The sequence below is a fragment of the Oncorhynchus mykiss genome, chromosome 9 (assembly GCF_057628025.1).
Source record: "Oncorhynchus mykiss isolate SJ-2025 chromosome 9, ASM5762802v1, whole genome shotgun sequence".
NCBI classification, from domain to species: Eukaryota; Metazoa; Chordata; class Actinopteri; order Salmoniformes; family Salmonidae; genus Oncorhynchus; species Oncorhynchus mykiss.
The window spans coordinates 30,452,420-30,476,130 of record NC_143030.1 but is presented as its reverse complement, the minus strand read 5'-3'; the positions used below and the strand labels follow the sequence as shown (position 1 = coordinate 30,476,130).

The following is a 23,711-nucleotide window of genomic DNA, read 5'->3' as shown; positions in this document are numbered from 1 at the left end:
TGTCCTTTGACATGTGTTTATTAACTCCACTTTAACATCACTACAGGGGCCACAGTTTTGTTTTTTTTCTGCAAATTTTCTTCATTCCCCCCCCCCCCCCAAAAGCTCCAAAATGTGATCAAAAGTCATTGCTAACAGACAGAGCTGGAGATGTTAGTCAACACACCTAGTTACCAATATAGTCAAAAGCTAAACAAAGAATGCCAAAGAAGAAATAAACTCCTGCCAACCCCCTCCAAGAAAGGAAAAAGACAGGAAGCAGGAAAAATAAGAAGAAAAATACATGCTTCAAGGAAACCAGTTTAAAATGTAGAATTATCATAATTGACAAAGGAAGAATAAAGACACTAAAGTGAGAGGTTTGTATTATAATCTATTGAAAACACAGGTAGCATTGCCTTCAATGAAAAGGTTGAGGTGGAGCGCCCATGAAAAGCCTGACTGTCTGGAACACCTTGTCATCATGAGGTCATCATGGCAACCGAATGTATAATTAGTCCAGCATCACAAGGACACAGTGGTTTACAGACATTGGATACGTTTGACTGTGGGTGAGCGTGTATGTGTGCACGTGTGAAAAACAAAAACATCCAGAACAAACATGTCCAATAGCTTGAGTCGATGAATTGAGGGCAAAGTTAGACCTTATCCTAGCGAAGCAAGTAGAGTATGTGTCCATTGGCTTGAATGAACTGCCACAGAGTTGGATACAGAGACACATGTATGCACAAAAGGGAACCAATAAGCATTGTTGCACCACATCTCTGTGAGGTGGTGTGTACGCGGACAACATCAGGGCCACTGTGAAACACTGGTTTTCATGCACGGGGAGGAATGTTCTATTAATGTGGCAGGGTAACATTCAGCAGTTAACATACATTTGAGTAGTAGTAGTAGTAGTGGTAGTAGATGCATTGAGGCAATGCGAAACGGTCATTGTATAATTTATGTTACAACATTAGTGTTTCATCTTTAGTGACCATCCAATGTAGAGGGATTTCCTCCCAAAAATTACAACGGAGGTGCAAACCTACTTTGAGCACATTGTCACGGAGTATGGACGATGAGAATAGGAACAGTCTTTTAATATTTTTCAAAAATCTATTTCTAAAACCCCTTTCGAAGACACGAGGCCATTGCAGAGAAGTAGCCCTAAAAATAGATGACTATGGTTTTTATTGTAACCAAAACACAATTTAAGCAATCACAAATAATGATCATCTTATAAACAAAAACATTAACAGTTAAGAATGATACAGCCTATATATATATATTTTTTTTAAAAGTGTGCAAATGTTTCCAGCTCATGCAATGACATGCACTTCATGGCATTCAAAGAAAAAAATAAACTAAAGCCCATTACAAACACCCACCAAATATTTTCTTGCATCTATCGTTCCGTCATAGATATAAGTCGAGCTACTGTCAAAAAAGTGGCCGCTCTTTGAGCCCATATCCAAGAGGTCTCCCTGGAGAAGTCAAGCGGTTATGAAGCTTCAAGAAAGCAACTACGAAGCTTCCTGGAGCCTTTACGAGGCTGAAAGGGAGTCGAAAGCGGCAATCCTACGCGCAATAAGAACCATATCAATAATAGTAATAATATACATTTTACAGGTGACCGTGAAACATTGGATGTCGACTTGAACAGGCGCGACAAAAAAAAAAACGAGTTGTGACCGCTGTAAGAGGGAGTTGTTCTTTTAGAAACAAGCCAGGCTAACTCGTTTCATTACAGCACAGAAAGGGGGAGCCCGTTGTCGTGTATATACAGAAACATTAATGCGTTCCAATCAAACAGGGTGAACTTTGACCAAAAGTATCACAGCTGGTTCAGTGTTCCAAATCATTTTATTTCAACCTGCTCGTGGGATTAAAATAAAAAAATCTAGGAAATGTTCGGTACATTGCAGAAACGTTATACATACATAAGTGCCTTTAAGGTGAGCAAAACACAATTGACACCAAAACCGTAACAGTGAAATCCCAGTACCACGTTCCAAACACAAACTTTATATATTTTTTTTTTGTTTATCCATACAAACTGCCACAGAGCGAGAGAGCAGGAAAAAGACAAGCCACAATTGACACCCAAAGGGTACGTTTTTCTAAAATCATTTTGCTCTTTTTATGCGTTTTACTCTTCTACTTGTTCGGTTTACTTTCAGCTAAATATATATTAGTTAAAAGTACAGACATTAGCTTTTTTTGCGAGACTAACACTCATACTTACTCGTCAATGATAAACCCTACACACTCCAACTGTACACTACAAAACCAGGTCATAGATTCCGTCTAGTTCACTTGACCCCTGCATCATTTATTTGGATTTTTAGTGCGCCCAAAGACAGGCGTCCTGCCACGGCATTACATCACTTCCTCCTGCTAGACGCGTTTCCTGTCGACACAGTAGGCGCAGTTCTTTTTCTAAATGCTCTTAGTTAAGCTGCGCGGTTCACATTGAGTAGCATTACTTTGTTCTCTTCTACCTAGCTGGTTCAGTGCAGATGGTATGATGGTTGGTGGAAGGGAGGGAGTGGATGTTAGATGGTGGATAGGGGGAGGAGGACTGAGAAGGAGGGGAGGGCAGGGAGGAGGGGATTTAAGATGGGATACATGTGAGGAGGATGGTGATGAAGATGTCTGCGGGCCGCTCATTCAGCTTTCGTACGCTTGACGGCTCCAGGGAGTTTCTCTTGCAACCTGGAAGAGAAAAGGCAAAGAGAACATGTACACCGTCAACATACACATCTCTGATCACCTGGCACCACTGATATTGTATACGAAACTGTTAGTTTAGGTAGATTGTGATCGGAGACATCCTGTTGGCATTTAAACCATTTTGGTTGGGAACACTTACTTAGCCATTGTGGTGTTGACTTGAGTGCGTGCAATCTCCATGTAGCGATCAATCTGGGTCTGGGGAAGAAAGAGGGGAAGACAAAAGTGAGTTTTACATTAAATTACAGATCATCTGGGTCAAAAACAGACCTGATCCAAATAACATGAAACAATGCCTCATTGTTCACACAAAATGAGTTACGAGATAAAAAAACACAAGTAGAAAGATGCCACGACTTTTACCGTATTACGGTTGTTATGGTATTAGGGGTTGTTATGGTTACCGCGTGTGTGTTTAGAAGAGTAAAATACTGCCATTAATCTAGGCCTCCGTGAATTCAACAGACCTATACAGTTCACAGTTCACAGTAAGCATATAAAATATATGGAAACATTAAGGTGATGACTTTATTCAACCAGACACTTAAAAGCCATCTTGTAACTGTGACAGTAGGGTGACTTGTCCCATCAGCCTTGTCCTATGGATTACGATAAGTATGCAAAAACAGCCTCCAACGACTCGGAAGAGCCCAGTCATCCGGTGAGGTCACACAGAGCGGAACGATGGGTGATGACTTGTACGCGCCAGCAAATTGATGATGTTGTCATCATCATCACTGTTCACGGGTGAAACAGAACCATATATAGGCCCAGTTCTAGGTAAATGGTATGATTTCACCAGCACGACTCATGTCGACATAGTTCTAAAGCATGTAACGCAACAATAAAAGCTCTCGACTTCTTCGACGTCATAAGAACACAAAAGGGTCAAGGGTCAGTCTCTCACCTTGTTCTTCTCATAGAACGGGGGCACGGCAAATAGGAGGATGTCAGCTGGAGGAGAGGGAAAGAAAAACTTTGAAATAACAAAAATAACAACTGACCTCTACAAAAAAGCACAAAGCATCACAGGACTATATAAAGTTACCATTTATAGTCCATCACAATAATAATAATAATAATAATAAAGCCACTTTCAGGGAAGGAGACAAAGGACAGTGAAGAACATTTTACTAGTAAGAAATCCCCCCACAAAAACAACCAATTAGGCAGTAACACCTTGTAAACTGCGATGGCGTGACACGCCATTAAGAAAGTTCAGATCAATACTCCTGACATACAGTGTTGTTCAGAGCAGCAGGCTATTGGGTAGTGGTGGTCTAAACGAGCCAATCATCTGAAGGCCACATTCTGTGCCGCCAGTGACCTCCGACTATCATCAGTCTTGTCAATATTGGAAAAGGTCACGGGTGGACACTGAACAAGTGTGACACGCTAACAACAGACTAACAAGACCCACACAGTGTTCTAGTCTCACAGCAATTGTCCTGAGTTTCTATTCTAAACGATGCCGTTTACCAAGCATTATAGCGATGTAATTGCACAGTAAAAATGCTGGGACTGGGTTTTTAGTAATCCAGTGAGATTCTGAACTAATGTTTAATTATTATAATATATTTTTTTAAATGTAAAGGAAAATGTTTTATGATAAACCTTTTGTAGCACATTTCATGAACTTTGACCCCCTTTCAAGTGTGTCCCATTGCCCAGGTTGGTTTAAACATGCATGAAACATTTGAGCATGAACCGGAGAGACGAACGAATGTGACAGTGGATAGTTACTGTATGTCCACAGGTGCCTGAGAAATGGAGGCGCTACATCCCCACTTTCAAAATAGGCGTTCAAATATTACATGATTATATCTGTGAAATAATTGTGTGTCTGTATGCACCTATGCGCAAAATGAAAAAGAGCAAGATATGTGTACCTTGATAAAAACAGCTCTGCTTTGCTTGGTGAGTAATAATGACCAAATAAGCCATTTCTACCCTTGTTTCATCAAATATGTATGCTACTGAGACAAGTTTTAAACATTTTCATGGTGACACTGACAGCGCTTTAACCTGTTTGGGCTAGGGGGCAGCATTTTCACATTTGGATGAAAAGCGTGCCAAGAGTAAACTGCCTGCTACTTAGTCCCAGTTGCTAATATATGCATAATATTAGTAGATTTGGATAGAAAACACTCTGAAGTTTCTAAAAAACTGTTTGAATGATGTCTGTGAGTATAACAGAACTCATATGGCAGGCGAAAACCTGAGAAAAATCCAACCAGGAAGTGGGAAATCTGAAGTTTGTCGTTTTTCAACTCTTTGCCTATCGAATATACAGTGTCTATGGGGTCATTTTGCACTTCCTAAGGCTTCCACTAGATGTCAACCGTCTTTAGAACCTTGTTTGATGCTTCTACTGTGAAGTGGGGCCGAATGAGAGGGGAATGAGTCAGAGGTCTGGCAGAGAGCCATGAGCTCGTGATGCGTGTTCATATGAAAGTTACCTCGTATTCCATTGCTTTTCTACAGACAAAGGAATTCTCCGGTTGGAACATTATTGAAGATTTATGATAAAAACATCCTAAAGATTGATTCTATACTTCGTTTGACATGTTTCTACGAACTGTAATAGGAATTTTCGTCTTAACTTTTGCCTTGACCTGCCCGAGCGTCGTGAGTTTAGATTGTGTACTGAATGCGCAAACCGAAAGGAGTTATTTGGACATAAATTATGGACTTTATGGAACAAATCAAACATTTATTGTGGAACTGGGATTCCACTGCAATATTGAGAAAGAAAATTGTTAAAAGATAAATCTAAATTCACATTTGTAATTGTACTACATTATTGTGATCACATTATTTGTGTAAAAAAGAAAATGAGAATTCAACGTGCAATATAATGTTTTTTCTTAACCGACAAGGTACAAAATTCTAATTGTTATTGGGGAAAACAATATTGTTCCTCCCATTTTCGATTTCATTTCCTCATTGTCATGTGCTATCCTAGCCACATTCTTAACAGTTTGGCCTCTCAACTGATCACTGAGGGTGGGATTGTCAGGGGAGGAGCAGGATATGTTTGTGAGTCACAGAGATGGTAGGGTTTCAGATCTGTCAATCAATCACTGAGCTGCAATCAATCATTCAGCTGCTGATTCAAAACATTTCCCCTCAGGGCCCTAGCTGCTACTCTGATTGGCTGCAGTGCAGTGCTGAGTGCAGTGCTGAGATAGACTCTTACCCAGGATGAGGATGGTGATGCCGTTGAAGACGGCTCCTACGTAGGTCAGCAGCCACATCACTACAGCCAGCTGGGAGAAGAAGAAAACACACCCGGGTCAGAGCCAACGATGTCATATTAAGTCAATGATTAGAACACTGGGTGCCTGGGGCCTATTCAGAGGGGTGAGGCGGTTCAAACGTTGCAGAGTGAAATGTAGAACAGGCACGGTGTTCTGTCATGTAAGATAGGGAATCGTGCCATTTCTATGCATTACATTTCTATCTGAACGTTAGGTACAGTTGCATCCTCCCAAATTCATCCTCGGTTTATACATGCATACCCATGGTATCCATACTCAGGAGTGGGAGGATTAAGACGATGCCCCTTAACAACTGTTCTAGGGTCAAATATTGTAATATTTTCTAATCCCGTTGTTGGTTTATGCTATGGCATGGGAGGTAGGATAATCTGATCCTAGATCTGTGGTTAGGGGCTACTTCTACCTCCGGCTAGGGAAGGGATGGAATGTTGATTTAATAGGCTGAGAGTGGAGCCACAGCAAGGAGCATTAACCCTGCATGAGTGGCCATGGGATCGACTTGGTCTGATGGGCTGGTATGTCTGGTTGGCTGGGCTATAATGAAGTGCTAAGACTGGCAGTAGCTCTCCTCTACTCTCCTCCCTCCTATTCACTCACTCCACAGAGAGCTAGCTGTGAGCTGCATTCTGGGTCAGCGAGCTAGCTGCTATCGGATGGCCGCGGTGCAAAGCCAGGGCTAGTGTCGCGCCTGCCCTGTGTGATTGACGCACACGGGCATGCCATTGACATACCGTGAGCTCTCCCGCTCTCTGTCATAGTCACATGATGAAGAGTTTTACAGTTGATCACTGTCACACTCACACTGCAACATACAATAGGGTTGAGTTACTAACTACATGACCAGGGTTGGTGGTGGAGAGGCTTATTATAGACACACACACACAGCAGGGATCGCTCAGTGTTCAGATTACGTGAGTCAATAAAAAGTATTGTGCGGCAGGAGAGGAGAGTTTAAGGGGGAAAGAATAGACATAGTCTGGATTGTCACCTGTTTAGGACCGTCTTGCCTGATACCTTGTTTAGGATCGTGTACGTAGATTTATGAACGAGGTGAACAGCAAAATGATCCACCCACACACGCCAGGGTATGATGGAATGGATCACTGGTCTACCAACATATCCATCATAGTCAGAGGCACAGATACAGGGGGTGAACCGCCTGACAGGCAGCTGGACAGACACTTAAACCCACCTTCAGGGAGTCGATGAGGTCCTCGACCAGGAAGAGTTTGCTCATCTGTTTGAGGAATCGGTTAATGTAGGTCAAACTGACGTCCACGTGCTTGTGGAAGGTCTCGGGGGGAATGCTGACATCCTTCTCCATCAGAGCCCTGAAGAGAACCAACCCACAGCAGGAGTGTGAAGCTGCGAACTCAAAAGTCAGGCTAACCTGCTATACGTCAACTCTAACAACGGCTTTCATTTGATCATTTAATGCTAACCCGCTAAGAAGCGCCAAATCAGCTCAACCAACCCGAGCTGCTTTCATTTTAGAACTTGATCAAGTCACTGGATTTGAGGATTTCACTGGTTAGCTTTTTTCCCTACTCCAGCAGTTGTTTCCATATGCATTTACTGAGTGTACAAACCATTATGAACGCCTTCTCTTTCCATGACAGACTGACCAGGTGAATCTACTTGCCTGGTAAAATAAGTGTTCAATAAATAAACAAATAAGAAGTCATCATTCTGTGTTTGACTGGGCTGTAGTGAAGTAAGCCCCCCCACCCACTCTGCCTGGACCAAACATGATGTTTCTATTAATAAAACCAGCAGGAAATGAGTCACTCAGGCAGGGATTGTGATGACAAGCACAAACATCCTGCTGGAGCTAAAAACAGCAATGGCAACGATGATAATATAAAAATAGGGAATTTAGTTTTTTCTGGTCATGTGGTGAGGAGAAAAAAAAAACTCCTGGCCCTAGTGAAGACTACTCAGCTAGACGTTTTGTCAAAAACAACCACTCCTACCAACCACTCTTACCACTGGCTTTTCCCACGTTCGTTCTAAGGAATACAATACTTAGTAGCATCACAAGTTTCCAGGTGGAGTGTGCCGCCTTACTTGAAGGGGTGTCCGTCGTTGGACTTCTGCACGGCCTGGACGACGGACTTGTAGATGCGGAAGGAGATGGTGACACAGAGCAGGGCGAGGAGCAGGTAGGAGATCACGCTGATGACGCTGAACGCCGCCAGGGACAGGAGCGTCAGCAGGGACAGGCCGAACACCACGCCAGACTTCTTGGGGTCTCGCCAGTGCACCAAGTCCTTGACTAGAGTGGGTGAAAGAAAGGGTGTAGCAGAAAGGTGTGTGTGTGTGTTTAATGGAAGGAAAATGTGTGTTTGTATGAGTGCATGTTTCAGTGTGTGGAAAGCGGGTGAGAGGGAATTATTGTTTATGAGATTAGGGGGAGACAAGAGGGAAGAATTCAAGTTGCTTATTGCACAAGACACGTTCGGAATACAAGACCAGCAAATGGTGATATCCAACCGCCAACCTATAATAAAAAATGCTGTGTTTTCCCCCTCTGGCAACTCCAGTCTAAGAATAACATATTGTATACAGACTGCATTAGATACTGTTACCACACCTGCCCCCACAACCCTGTACATGTTTGTGTGTGTATACAAACTGAACTGATATTCCCAATACAGTGTTGTTACGCAACCCTTTTATTGGGCTCTTAAATATCCTCCCTCCATCCTTCGCATGAAAAGGGGGCATTTAAAGAAACCTGGTATCAACCGCTGCCTCCACATGGGACTACGCCTCTTCGGGCTCCGGGCCTGGGCTGCTGTGCGTTGCAGCCAATTAAGGGGGAGAGAAAGCAGAGCAGAGAGCATGGCATACACAACAACCCTTCCCACTCCCCTCACTCTACAGAGGATCCATTAATGCAATTCGGTTGGCGTCTTTCCGTTTCACTCTTCTTCGAAGGCTTTTCTACGTTTTTGACACCGTGGTGGCAGGCTGGGCTGACTACCAAGAAAAGGTTCTTGGAGAAACCGTAGGGAACGGAGACGCCCACTTTTTTTTACCACTTCTTCCTTTCATCCCCAATTTTGTTCATCCCACACTGTGCTAGACAGAGCACTGTTTCTACCCAAATATTTCTACCCCTGTGCATAGGCTACACAAACAGACATACAGAAGGCACACAGAGACAGAGACACACACACACACGTTTCTGGGGTGGGAGATGCCTGGCACACTGCTCGCCCACCATTACCTAACTCTGTGAGTGTGTGTGTGTGTGTGTGAGAGAGAGAGAGAGAGAGATAGAGTGACTCATGCTCCACTAACATGTAATGTACAGCTGAGAGCGAGCCACTGCGGCTCTGCATCATCTGGTCCCACATACAGACACTGAGGAGATGTAGCATGTCCCGCGGCCAGGGCTTGTATGAAGAAAAAAAAACAAGGCAGCTACGATTAGTATCAGCATATGTTATGAGCTTGTAAGCAGCCTCGTCGTGGGGCTACGCTACAGAAGGGAAATAGGAATTTATCCAGGGTTGCACATAGTCGAGGCACTCATGTACACGAGATTGTGTAGAGGCAAAAAAACAGAATCACTTAACTATATCCTGTTAAAGTAACAGGATTGTGTTGTGAAATTAGGCTACACTGCAGCTGGTTAGTTTTCCATGATTAAAATGCTCACTTACCATATAGGCTTCAGTATTATTAACTGATAGAAAGATTTCCAACTCGAGACAACCATGTGGGGTTTATTGGAGGGAGGATTGAGTGAATGGATTAGGAAACTTGGTTTATCATAGTTCTCTTTTACCCTTCCTCCAATTTAGTTTACCTACAACAAATGTCATAAATATAAACTTCTAAAATCTAAATTTCCATTATTAAATATCAAAATGTTCAAAATATACTACAATAGAGAGCTAGGAGCAATATTGTGTATCAGTTCAAAATGTGGAACATAGCTGCATGGCAAAGTGCATTTTTTTGTTTGTTTACAGACAAGTCATCCTGACAGAGCAGAGAAGCAAAGCAGCGCCCCTCTTGTAGCAGGACACAGACAGCACTCCATTGTTCCTGATGCTGCCTGGCTGGCTGGTGAGCGGTGCTCAGAGAATGAGTGGGGTTTCCTAGCCCAGCACTGCAGGGGTCTGAGTCCCTCCCAGCATGCTTTGCTGGTACCCACAGGGAGGTAGCCTGGGCTGGCGGCCCTCGTTAATCATCACTCCCTCCCTCCCTCCCTGCGTTATAGGCCCCAGATCTAGCAGCGAGTCCCAGTGGCAGCAGAGCCGCAGTGGCCTGCTTTCTACCTCACTGTGCAGTGAGCAGCTCTTAAAGGTACAAGCACCACACCACATTGCCTGCATTCCAGGGTGTGTGCGTGCGCGTCTATTTGCGTCAATGTGTGTGACCCCATTACAACATAGCCTGGCAACAGATTTCAACATTTTACTCCTGCAAAGCTAAACCAGCTTCTAAAGCAAGTCAAATACCATAGGTGATTATATACACATTGGCATGGGTGAATAAGTCTGACTCAAGTATTGACATGATCCACTCCCTCCCGACTGACAACGACTGGCTGGTCCCCGCCCTATCCCTCCCAGTCCTAGTCTAAACACACACACACACGCACACGATTAACACAAATCTTCCTACTACAAATGGACTGACTGATTTGAACTAATCTTTAAAGGCCTGGCAGAAGTCAAGATTTTCTCACTAGCCCAAGAGAGAGGAGCCTTTTCTGGCCACTGTTCAAATGTGTACCCTATTTGGGAGGATGAATGATTGATATCACCGTCAGTGTGACCATTTCTTGTTGAGGCCTTTTGAGGGAGAACTGGTATGTCCACACCGCATTATCATTACCAATAGAGCCAAGCCAACTAAAACAGGTTGTTACACCCACTAAAGTAACCTTAACTCACCTAGCCGGGCATACCCCGCCTAATAAACCACAGAGTTGAGGCAGCAACAATGCAGAAGGATGACTAAAATAGAATGGTTTGCGGCAGAGGGAAACGGGGTACTTAAAGAGAAAACTGTAGCAGATTGAGGGAAAATAACCCCCAAAATGTAAGCCACGCTACTTGAATTTTGGTCTTTAAAAGTACACAGAAACCGCCCGTGAAAATAATTACGAGCGCATTATTATTTGATATGTTAGAAGAAAATATGGGCTATACCGTCGATATGTATTGTCCTAAAGCACCTCCAACAGTAGCTAACTGTAATGCTTCATTATAATTCCCTCCACGACTCCTGCATGGCGTAAACTTCCCCCTAGTTACTGGTTGCCTCAGTGATGACCTACAGTTCCATAGCGTGCCCGTGGTGTAGGTTGCGCTCGCAGCACATGAACATGTTTGAGTCCACACTGCAGGCATCCTGCCTTTAACTCCCGTCTACATACCAGTTTGTGTGTGCCAGGTTTGGATTTCATGTTTGCACTGAGCAGGCATAGCATAGGAAGGGGTTCCCTATTGGGGGGGGGGGGGGCTGATCTGCTTCAACTCCACACTGTGAATTAGAGGGCCACCCTGCATTGGGTTAAATCAAATCACAGAAGACGATTACACAAAATGTACAGTTAGCTGTGACCTCGTGTGTTTAGAGTCTATGTAACATCTTGTAAGCCAGTAGGTAATAATGACAGCATTGGTAAGGCATATTATATTGGCAGATGTGATATATAAACTAGATGAAGCTCAGATAAGAGCCATATTCAAGCTTTTCACACTGAACAAAAATAGAAAACGCAACAATTTCACAGTTACAGTTCATATAAGGAAAACAGTCCATTTAAATCAATTCCTTAGGCTCTAATATATGGATTTCACATGACTGGGAATACAGATATGCATATGTTAGGGGCGTGGATCAGAAAACCAGCCAGTATCTGGTGTGACCACCATTTCCCTCATGCAGTATGACATCTCCTTCGCAGAGCTGATTGGGCTGTTGATTGTGGCCTGTGGAATGTTGTCCCACTCCTCTTCAATGGCTGTGTGAAGTTGCTAGAAATTGGCGGGAACTGGGACATGCGGTCGTAAACGTCGATCCAGAGCATACCTTACACGCTCAATGGGTGACACGTCTGGTGAGTATGCAGGCCATGGAAGAAGGGACATTTTCAGCTTCCAGGAATTGTGTACAGATCATTGTGACATTGGACCTTGAACTATCATGCTGAAACATGAGGTGATGGCGGCGGATGAATGGCATGACAATGGGCCTCAGGATCTTGTCACTGAAGCTCTGTGCATTTAAATTGTCATTTACAATTGTGTTTGTTGTCCATAACCCCAGCGACACCATGGGGCACTCTGTTCACAACGCAGACATCAGCAAACCGCTCGCCCACACGACGCCATACACGCCATCTGCAATCAGCCTGGTTCAGTTGAAGCCGGGCTTCATCCAAGTGAAGAGCACACTTCCCCAGCTTGCAAGTGGTCATCGAAGGTGAGCATTTGCCCACTGAAGTCGGTTATGATGCCGAACTGCAGTCAGGTGAAGTCCCTGGTGAAGACGACGAGCACGCAGATGAGCATCCCTGAGGCGGTTTCTGACAGTTTGTGCAGAAATTATTCGGTTGTGTAAACAGTTTCCTCAGCTGTTTGGGTGGCTGATCTCAGACGATCCCGCAGCTGGAGAAGCCGGAGGTGGAGGTCCTGGGCTGGCGTGGTTACACGTGGTCTGCAGTTGTGACGCCGGTTGAACTCAAATTCTCCAAAATGACATTGGAGGCAGCTTATGGTAGAGAAATTAACATTTAATTCTCTGGCAACAGCTCTAGTGGACATTCCTACAGTCAGCATGCCAACTGCACGCTCCCTCAAAACAAGACATCTGTGGCATTATATCATGTGACAAAACTGCACATTTTCGAGTGGCCTTTTATTGTCCCCAGCACAAGGTGCACCTGTGTAATGATCATGCTGTTTAATCAGCTTCTTGATATGAAAAACCTCAGATGAATGGATTATCTTGAAACTGAGAAATACTCACTAACAGGGATATATAAAAATACAAAAAAATTAAATAAGCTTTTTTGTGTGTATGGAACATTTCCGGTATCTTTTATTTCAGCTCATGAAACATGGGACCAACACTTTACATGTTGCGTTTATATTTTTGTTCAGTGTATATACCATGTATTTACTGTGTCCTTTGTGCCATTAAAATCAAGGACGGTCACAAGAAAAATGGAACATTCTGTGTATCATTTTCTAGAGGAGGTTGGGAGGGCTGTGCCAAGACTCAAGAGGAGGGCAAGAGGGGAATAAAAGCTCTTATGACATCCAGCTAATTACGGCGGTTGGCACCCTTCCTCTGAGCCAAGTGACAATTGTCACACAAAATAAGAGAACCAATGCCCCCTAGCCTGGTCCCTTCTGTATGGGTTTTTGCCAACTCAAACTGGCATGGCAACGTTAGTCAGGGGAGTTGGACAAAGCACGAGTAAGCTGTTATCATTTTTTGCAGTTCCTCCAGCGTGTCTGGTCATGCTCTTGTAATATCCAATCCAGCTAGTCGATAATAATGACCATCATAAAAGGTAAAGTAAAGTCTGCGCCTTCAGAATGATCACGCGTCTCTGGCATGATCGTCTCCTGTCCTGTCTAAGTGCAGCGTAGTGTGGAAAGTTGCACCAAAGCAGAAACCCAACACTGGTGAATCGACTTCTCCGCCTGACATCCAGGGGCATTGCAAGCAGACACTGGAGCGCCATGTTTGAACTCCCCACCACCCACTGTCCGACCATGATTACTCTAAGCTTTTAAGGACATGGGGGGGGGGGGGGGGGTGACGACAACTGCACTCTGTCTGAACGTGGAGACCTTCATAAGGATTGACTGTAAGAGCCAGATTTCAGTCTGGCACATACAGTACCAGTCAAAAGTTTAGACACACCTACTCATTCAAGGGTATTTCTTTATTTTTACCATTTTCTACACTGCAGAATAATAGTGAAGACATCAAAACTATGAAACAACATATGAAATCATGTAAAAATCATGTAACCAAAAAAAGTGTTAAATAAATCAAAATATATTTGAGATTCTTCAAAGTAGCCACCCTTTGCACACTGTTGGCATTCTCTCAACCAGCTTCACGAAGTAGTCACATGGAATGCATTTCAATTAACAGGTGTGCCTTGTTAAAAGTTAATTTGTGTAATTTCTTTCCTTCTTAATGCATTTGAGCCAATCAGTTGTGTTGTGACAAGGTAGGGGTGGTATGCAGAAGATAGCCTTTGTTGGTAAAAGACCAAGTCCATATTATGGCAAGAACAGCTCAAATAAGCAAAGAGAAATGACAGTCCATCATTACTTTAAGACATGAAGGTCAGTAACTCCAGAAAATGTCAAGAACTTTGAAAGTGTCTTCAAGTGCAGTCACAAAAACCATCAAGCTCTACGATGAAACTGACTCTCATGAGGACCGCCACAGGAAAGGAAGACCCAGAGTTATATCTGCTGCAGAGGATAAGTTCATGAGAGTTACCAGCCTCAGAAATGATCAATTAACTGCACCTGAGATTGCCGACCAAATAAATGCTTCACAGAGTTCAAGTAACAGACACATCTCAACAACAACTGTTCAGAGGAGACGGCATGAATCAGGTCTTCATGGTCGAATTGCTGCAAAGAAACCACTACTAAAGGACACCAATAAGAAGACTTTCTTGGGCCAAGAAATACGAGCAATGGACAAGACAGGTAAAAATCTGTCCTCTGGTCTGATGAGCCCAAATTTGAGATTTTTGGTTCCAAACGCTGTGTTTTTGGACAGATAATATCTGCATGTGTGGAAGAATCTCAAATATAATCTCAAATATAAAATAAATGTTGATTTGTTTAACACTTTTTTGGTTACTACATGATTCCATATGTTATTTCATAGTTTTGATGTTTACACTATTATTGTACAATGTAGAAAATAGCAAAAAATAAAGACAAGCCCTTGAACGAGTACGTGTCCCCAAACATTAAATTGGACCTGTAAGTAATACAGCCATGGCGCCGTATCAGGAAAAATAAAAAAAATCTAAATGGTGTTATCAAAATTCTCAGACACGTGCAACCATGTGTTATATAGTTAGTGTACTCACACTTTGAATAAGAGGACCAGATGCTAGAAGAAAGATGCAAGTGAGAGAGAGAGAGGAAGAGTGTGGTCATTGTGCTATGCTTGCGTGAGGTTAGCAGGCATAGAGCCCAGAGGGGAGGCATGTTACCTGACAAGTGCGTTAGTATTGCTGTCAAGACATGCTCTGCAAGGTGGTAGGCCTCAGCCACCCACACGTCGATGGCCTCTACCTCTTTGGAATACGCGCTGTCGGACGTAGGTTTGTTTTGGGGTAAAGGATGGTCAGAGGTTGTTGAGGTGAAGGAAGACTGGGATTTCTCAAAGGCCTTGAAACTAGACTGAAGGTCATCCTCCTCTTCTTGGCTGCTGCCCAACTCTTTAAGGGCATTGATAGTGAGGTGTTCCTGCTCCAGGTCCATGACCATGGTTGGTGTGGACTGGGAGGGAGGACACTCATCCCTGGCTGTGGGACCTTGACGGATGTCTTCTGGATCTTCGCCCTGTCGTGACTTCAGGCACTCCCTCATGAACTCGACGAAGCTGTCCGTGGCACCAGAGACAGAGCAGTCCGGCTCAATGCTTTCTGGATCACTGGTATTGTCTGGCGAATGGTGTCCTGCTTTAGTGTCCTTCTCCGCCACAGCTTCCTGTGGTGGGAGAGTCTTGCTGTTGACTATGCGATCTGCAATGATGTCATCGTTAGGTTTCTCCTCAGTCTTGGGCTCCATGGTGTTGCCAGGCGGTTCGCTCTGGAAAGAGGAGAATGGATCTTTGGGAAACTCCCTGGGAGATGGCTGGCCACCGACTGGCTTGGGGAAGGAATCTTCATCCATCGAGGTGAGATTCTCAAAATCTGAGATCATGGTAGTTGCATTGTTTTGAGGGAGTAGTGTTCCGATATGGATCTGAGAGGTTGGATCCGAGGGAGAGGGCTCTGGTACAGTGTCAAAGTTCAGCTCTTTATTGTCAATGGTGTCATCCGTGGGTGGCAGTGCGTCTTCGTCCTCAAAAGATCCGTATTTACAGATTGTGTCATCCTGCATGTAGTTGGATTTTGAAAGCTCAACTGTCTGCATATAATCTTGTTTAATATCAGACTCTTCAAACTTGGATGTGGGGTGAAGTTGAGGATCCTGAGAAGTAGCGTTAGCAGAGCTAGACTTCACTAAGATCTCTTGTGCGTCAGTTGACCAGTCATCGTCATCATAGTCTGTAAAGTCCGAAAGGTTCTCTGCGGTTTTCTCAGAAGGTTTGGCATTGGACGGAGAAGACTTTTCATTAGACTCATTGGGGGTCTGTGATTTATCAGACTCAACTTTCTGGGCTTGTGGTACCTCAGAACTAGAGCTCTTTGACACAGCAGCACCTTGCATCCCATCATTAGATAATGTTGTCTCTTGATCATCCGTATCGCATTCAGATTTCAAGATCTTGTGTTTAGGTGAGTATTCAGCATCAGAGTCGACCGGAGAGGAGGGAGGAGAGTAACCCTCATATTCTAAGGGGGGAATTTTGGAGAATTCCTTTTTAGTGACATCTGGTTGTGGCTCAGGGGTTTTTGGTGCCTCTTTCACGGTGTCTTTCACAACTTCAGAACTTTCCTCCTCCTCCGCTTCCTCTTCCTCCACTTCCATCTCCATCTCCTCATCGCTGTAATTCGGCTCGTCTGTCTCAATAACATTGATGGTAGGGACCTGCATTGGCTGCTTTGCTGGAGGAGTTTCCTTTTCTTCGGTAGGGAGAGAGGGAACAGAGGGGTTGGGGGCAGGTGCAGTATCACTTGACAAAGACGGGGTGGGGAAGGAAGGGGCAAGGATGGAGACTGCATCCTCAATGACAGTGTCATCAGAGTCTCCTGAGCTGTCGACCTCGACTACCTCATCACCCCATGGGGTCTGCTTGGTCTTTGAGTCGTTCTCTTTTGAGTCAGAGGGAGGGGGTGGAGGGGGAGAGTTAAAACCAGCAGGAGGGGCAGGAGAGGCAGGGTGCTCAGAGTAAGGGTCAGAGGGCCCTTGGGTGTCTGTCATGTATGCTGTAGGTAGGAAGCTCAGGTCAAATTCAGATTCGTCCTCAACACTAGACTGCTGCGCTGGGTCTTTGAACACATTTTTAAGTTTAGGCCCTTCGATGGGAGAGTCCATGAAAGCGTCAGGGACACACGCAAATGCCTCTGGAACATCAGTTATAGCTTTATCTTCCCCTTTTATTTCCTGGGATCTGCCATCGTTCTCTAACACAAGAGCATCTTTGTTTGAATCTACTTTGTCCTCAAAGTCAGGCACAGGGGGTAAGTGAGCTCTCATCCAGTCTGCGGTATCTTCAAAATCACTCCCTTGCCGTGCTTCTCCCAGGACCTCAAAGGGAGATTCTGGTGAATCCTGATCAGTGGAGGCTCCTTTTTTCTGGAAGGGTGAGGTGGTCTCTGCCGGCACCTCAGTAGGAGACTTTTCATAGTGGCGCTCTTTGAAGTGAGGAAAGCCTCCATCTGTCTTGGGCTCTGGCTCCTTCTTCGCTGCCAGGGCCTCCAGTGCCTTTATCCTTTCAGACACGGGGGATGTCACGATTGGCGAATCTGGCTTTCCATCAGACGGACTTGATGATGCTTCGCTCCCATAGTTAGCGGGCGAAAACGAGCCGGACTGAGAAGACCCGGCGAAGCGAAGGGAGGTGGTCACGGCTTCGGAGGTGGGCTTATCAGAGCCCAGCACCACTCCTTTGTCTGCATCGGCCATGCACAGAGGTAAGGAGGGGAAGGGGGAGAAAGGAGGGAGGGAATAAAAATCACAGACACACTCAAACTCCCATGCACTTCCAGTTATATTCGGCGGAGGCCATTTTGTTGCAGCCCAAGCAGTCATGCATGGCACTGTATAACTGCAGCAATGGATGAGGGTGTGTCAGTCGGGCATGCTGACTTAGCATCTCAAGTTGTTGCCATTGAAGAGCATTTTCAATGAGGCAACGTTCGAAATGACTTGCATGGTCGAAATGAAGCAGCTCCACAACAAAATAACAAAATTGCATATATAAACAACGCTGTTACACAACTGTGTGCCCTGTGGCCGTATATTCATTTATCTAAATGCATATTCATATATTTACAGCTGCATAGAATATGGCTGGGGTTTTGTTAAATCAGGTACTCTGTCTGACATGTTCTACAAAAGACATGGCACTTTATTACTGGGAAAAAAAACATGGGACACTACAAACCGCTCTGTTTCTCTGGCAGCCCTGTCAAGTCACCACCCAAAGTTTCCACATCTGAGGAAACACGATTGGGTAATACACAAAATCTTCTTCCCTCATCATTCCTTCCGCTTTCTGGGTTATATCAATGATCTCATGAGAACCGTTGAGCAGTAACTCACATCTCCAGAAGAATAACATAAAAGAGCACAGGGAGGATATCATAGAACTGAATGTGACACAACGGGGACGATATACATAAAACGTGCCTGGAAGACGAGTCCGGAAGCAAAGGTCACATAGGATAAACACTCCTTGTTTGAACTCGCAAGGCAATTTATGGGCGAGACTAGGGTTAAGTGACTGCAGCCTGGTATAAAAGACATTACACTATTTCCATAATGGCTTAATTAACACATACAGTGGGTTCCATAATTATTGGCACCCTTGATAAATTTGAGCAAAAAAAAAAAAAGGTATAAAATAATACCAATACTGAGCTATATTGTATGCTTCCACCCAGTTTCTCAGAGGAAGAGATTTTGTAAGGGCAATTCCGTCACTTTTCAACCTCTTATTCATGATCTCCGGCACAATACCAGTGTCTAGATATGTGAAAATGGCACATTTATGATCTGTGGTGAAAAGATTAAGAACGGCCTTAGAATAATGCTTCTCCGTGACATCACACGGCAGGATTAAAAGTAACAGAAATTGTGTTTTTCAAAACCCTGCAGTGAGTGTCTAGCCAGAGGAACGGTATTTACAGCCCATAGAGAGAGGTACGAGATTGAACTTCACTCAACTTTCTAGAGTGGTCCCTATTAGTTAATGCTATAAACGTTTCTCTTTACTGTGGCAATTGGGATCGAATCAACGCAACATACCGAAACAAAAATGAACTATGCAAGAGATTTTGTTGTAGGCAGAACACATCGGAGTAAGATTCTATTGCGCACTACTCAGCCACACTCTCCACAGAACATGGCATAGCCAATCAGAGCTGCAGTACACCTATATGCAAATTGACCATTGCCATATATGGACCTGTGCCATTTATATTGAACTGTAATGTTGTTTTTACACGTGTGGTCCTGAGTTTTGAGATCAAAGCAAGAGATGCCTGTAGCCGTGTGCGCACATTTTGTTCAGTTATTATCCCAGTTATAGATCATTTGTAGTCAGCAATAGGGGGGGTGATTGCTACCTACAAGAGCACAAAACGTGTACATTTCTAGGAAAAGTGAGTCAGTCAAAGAGATTTTTTTTTTTTTTTTAATTAAAGGGGCAGTGTTGTATTTTGTGACAGACTTGAATAAGCTAAGTAGCCAATAGGCAGAGGGTAGCATAATTTATCTAATTCTCTGTAATAATGGTATGGGAATAATAATGTATTTTATTTTGTGAAGTTGCATCTTTCATCAAACAAAAACATTTTTCAGTCGCCTCCTTGTCTGAAGGACAAGGGGATAAACAGGTTACTCTGTCAAGTGTTTTTCGAAAGTCACATTGGCTGCTACTGTAGGCTGAATGATAGGCTGAATGACAGAACAGCTATTTCCATGTTAAAATGTTATGGGATGGATTTTCTCCATTGTTTTTGATTGTAAGCAACTTGGTTAGACCTACATTATGATCAAAATAGCCACAGTAGCCTACATGGCCACTGTTAAAACTGTAACTTAAAGTGGGTACACCCTCAGTGTTCACAGCAAACGCCCGTTTTCATTACTAGCACCCTCCCCTTGCGAGGATAACGAGCCTTTTTCTAAAATGGTTTTAGGAAATTGGAGGACACGTTGGTTAGGATCTTAGACCATTCCTCCACACAGAATCTTTCCAGATCCTTAATAACCCCAGTTAAGAGCGGAGCAGTGGTCTAAGGCACTGCATCTCAGTGCAAGACGTGTCACTACAGTCCCTGGTTCGATTCCAGGCTTTATCACATTGGTTCGATTCCAGGCTTTATCACATTCGGCCGTGATTGGGAGTCCAATAGGGCGGCACACAATAGGCCCAGGTTCGTCCAGGTTTGGCCGGCATGGTAAATAAGAATTTGTTCTTAACTGACTTGCCTAGTTAAATAAAAATAATAATGCTTTATCTTCGTCTGCGCTTAGCGCCTGTCTACTTCCTTTCAAGCCACATGTATTCAAATGGGGTTCAAGTCCGGATACTGAGATAGCCATTTCTTTGTGGATTTTGATTAGTGCTTGGGGTTGTCGTCTTGCTGGAAGAGTCACTTGCATCCAAGAGTCAGCCTCCTTTGCAGAGACAACCAGGTTTTTTGGCTAAAAATAGTTCATGATGCCATTGACCTTAACAAGGGCTCCGGGACCAGTGGAAATAAAATATCCCGTAACATAAAAGATCCACCATCATATTTTACTGTAGCTATGTGGTACTATTCTGCATTTGCTTCTGTTTTTCTAACACACCACTGGTGTGCGTGGCCAAAGAGCTCGATTTTCATGTCATCTGATCATAGAACTGGTTTCAATCCAAGTGCCAATGACGTTGCTCAAAATCAAGGCGGTGCTGTGGTTTGAATTGAAGAGGGCAGTCCATAAGTGCGGACAAAAGGTTATCAAGGATCTGGAAAGGTTCTGTATGAAGGAATGGTCTAAGATCCCTCCCAATATGTTCTCCAATTTCATGAAACATTTTTATAAAAAGGCTCAGTGACGTTATCCTCGGACAGATAGGGTGCTGGCGTATTGAACACAGGGTTGCCAATCATTTTGACCCATATCTTTTTTAGATTCATTTTTATTACCTGTTAAACATACAGTATCAGTCAAAAAGTTTGGACACACCTACTCGTTTTTCTTTATTTTTTACTATTTTCTACATTGTAGAATAATAGTGAAGACATCAAAACTATGAAATAACACATGGAATCATGTAGTAACCAAAGAAATGTGTTAAACAAATCAAAATATATGTTATATTTGAGATTCTTCAAAGTAGCAACCCTTTGCCTTGACAGCTTTGCACACTCTGCATTCTCTCAACCAGCTTCACGAGGTAGTCACCTGGAATGCATTTCAATTAACAGGTGTGCCTTGTTAAAAGTTCATTTTCCTTCTTAATGCGTTTAAGCCAATCAGTTGTGTTGTGACAAGGTATGGGTGGTATACAGAAGATGGTCTTTTACCGAATAGGTTCCAACCACCATTTCTTTGTGTGATGCAGAGGTGGTGAACGGATGATCTATGCATGTGTGGTTCCCACTGTAAAGCATGGAGGAGGTGTGATGGTGCTTCGCTGGAGACACGGTCTGTGATTAATTTATTTTTAGCATGGGTCCCCAGATCCTCAAAAGGTTCTACAGCTGCACCATCGAGAGCATCCTGACCGGTTGCATCAACGCCTGGTATGGCAATTGCTTAGTATCTGACCGTAAGGCGCTCCAGAGGGTAGTGCATACAGCCCAATACATCACTGGGGGAAAGCTTCCTGCCATCCAGGACCTATATACCAGGTGGTGTCAGAGGAAGGCCCCAAACAATTGTCAAAGACTCCAGTCACCCAAGTCTTTGACTGTTCTCTCTGCTACCACACGGCAAGCAGTATTGGAGCGCTAAGTCTAGGACCAAAAGGCTCCTTAACAGCGTCTACCCCCAAGCTATAAAGACAGCTGAACAATTAATCAAGTAGCCACCCGGACTATATATATTGACCCCCCCCCCCCCCAATTTATTTTTACACGGGTGCTACTCGCTGTATATCATCTACGCATAGTCCCTTTACCCCTACCTACATGTACAAGATACCTTGACTAACCTGTACCCCCGCACATTTACTCAGGGACCGGTGCCCCCTGTATATAGCCTCGTTATTGTTATGTAATTCTACTGTGTTACTTTTTATTTAGTAAATATTTTCTTAACTCTACTGCACTGTTGGGTAAGGGTTTGTAAGTAAGCATTTCACGGTAAGTATTCGGTGACAAATACAATTTGATTTAAATTCAAGGCACACTTAACCAGCACTTAACACTTAACAGAGCAAAGGAAAAGCAGCCAACGAGTGCTCAGCATATGTGGGAACTCCTTCAAGGACGGTTAGAAAAGCATTCCAGGTGAAGCTGGTTGAGAGAATGCCAAGAGTGTGCAAAGCTGTCATCAAGGCAACGACTGGCTACTTTGAAGACTTTTTTTTGGTTACTAAATGATTCCATGTGTGTTATTTCATCGTTTTGATGCCTTCACAATTGTTGTACAATGTAGAAAACAGTAAAAAAATAAAGAAAAACCCTTGAATGAGTGTCCAAACTTTTGACCAATACTGTATTTTTCCCTGAGCAATAGTATTAGTAAAAAAATAATTATCATACACTATAGCTCAGTATTTGTAGTATTTATTTGTTGCTCATCTTTATCAAGGGTGCCAATAATTACAGACCCACTGTACATCCTTTACCCATGAGCTGTGTCTCCCATTCGAGCACAACCTCATTAGGCCTACATACCAAGGGGAATACACTTCCTGATGTCTTTAATACTGCAGATGTATGTACGTAATGCAGTAATGTAATGCAGAGCTCATTATAATAGTCATGTTAATGCATCGCACCACAATCCTGTAAATGAGGTGGGATATTAATCAAGCAGTTTAACGCAGATCCAATATCTTTAATGTACTTGAATGACTCATCCCTGGAATGTAGACAAGCATTAGAGCAAGAAATAATATAACGAATAGAAAGCTGAATGAATGAAAAACGTAATTGATTTACAGGACTTGTCCCATTCGCAGAGGAGGGCCTATGAGCCAATTTTCATGGCTGTAACTTGCACTCTACTGGCCTCTGTCTACCCTGCTATCTGTTAAATCAACAGGAAGATGTAACTGAACCGCAAAGGCTACGTTTACACAGGCAGGCTAATTCTGGTCCTTTCTTTTTCTTCACTAATTGGTCTTTTGACCAATCAGATCAGCTCTGAAAAGATCTGATGGGAAAATATCTGATGTGATTGGTCAAAAGACCAATCAGTAGAACTAAGACCAGAATTCGTCGGCCTGTAAAACGCAGCCAGATTTTCTAAACACCCAGCTAACACAACACAGAGAAAAAGCTGGACAATGCCCCTGGTGTGGGGAGGCTTCCTAAATAATGAACGCCCCCCCCTGTGCTGCTGTCTGTCAATCACGTCACTAAGCGAGCTAACCCGCCTCCAACTCCTCGTGCCAGAGCAGAGGTGACATTAGAATCGGACTGGAACAAGGATCCCCCTCCAATGACAGAGTGCCACAGGTATCCTGGGGCAAGGGGGCATACATATATAGTCTGCAATAATCACAGGATCCCTTTTCAATCCCATGGTCCCCCCTGTCAATTTCAACACAGTGACAAGCGAACATGGAAAATTGGCAGCTATAAAAACCAGACTGGACATTAATACGAATTAATCCAAAATGTGTGAAAGAAGAACAAAT

General features: G+C 43.7%; 1 protein-coding gene across 4 annotated transcripts in view; it reads right to left on the bottom strand.

The window, feature by feature from the left end:
• Positions 1–23,711, bottom strand: part of LOC110531852 (reticulon-3) — a 33,763-nt gene continuing 10,052 nt past the window's right edge. For 3 of the 4 annotated variants that reach the window (XM_021615313.3, XM_021615314.3, XM_036987724.2), the window contains 6 exons: positions 8,067–8,274; positions 7,192–7,330; positions 5,918–5,987; positions 3,626–3,672; positions 2,858–2,916; positions 1,830–2,700 (listed from right to left, as the gene is read on the bottom strand). In XM_021615313.3, the coding sequence (XP_021470988.2) occupies positions 2,652–2,700; positions 2,858–2,916; positions 3,626–3,672; positions 5,918–5,987; positions 7,192–7,330; positions 8,067–8,274 (572 nt within the window). In that variant the 3' untranslated portion in view covers positions 1,830–2,651. Of the gene's footprint in view, positions 2,701–2,857; positions 2,917–3,625; positions 3,673–5,917; positions 5,988–7,191; positions 7,331–8,066; positions 8,275–15,228; positions 17,800–23,711 lie in introns of all 4 variants that reach the window. The other variant, XM_021615311.3, reaches the window with a different exon arrangement.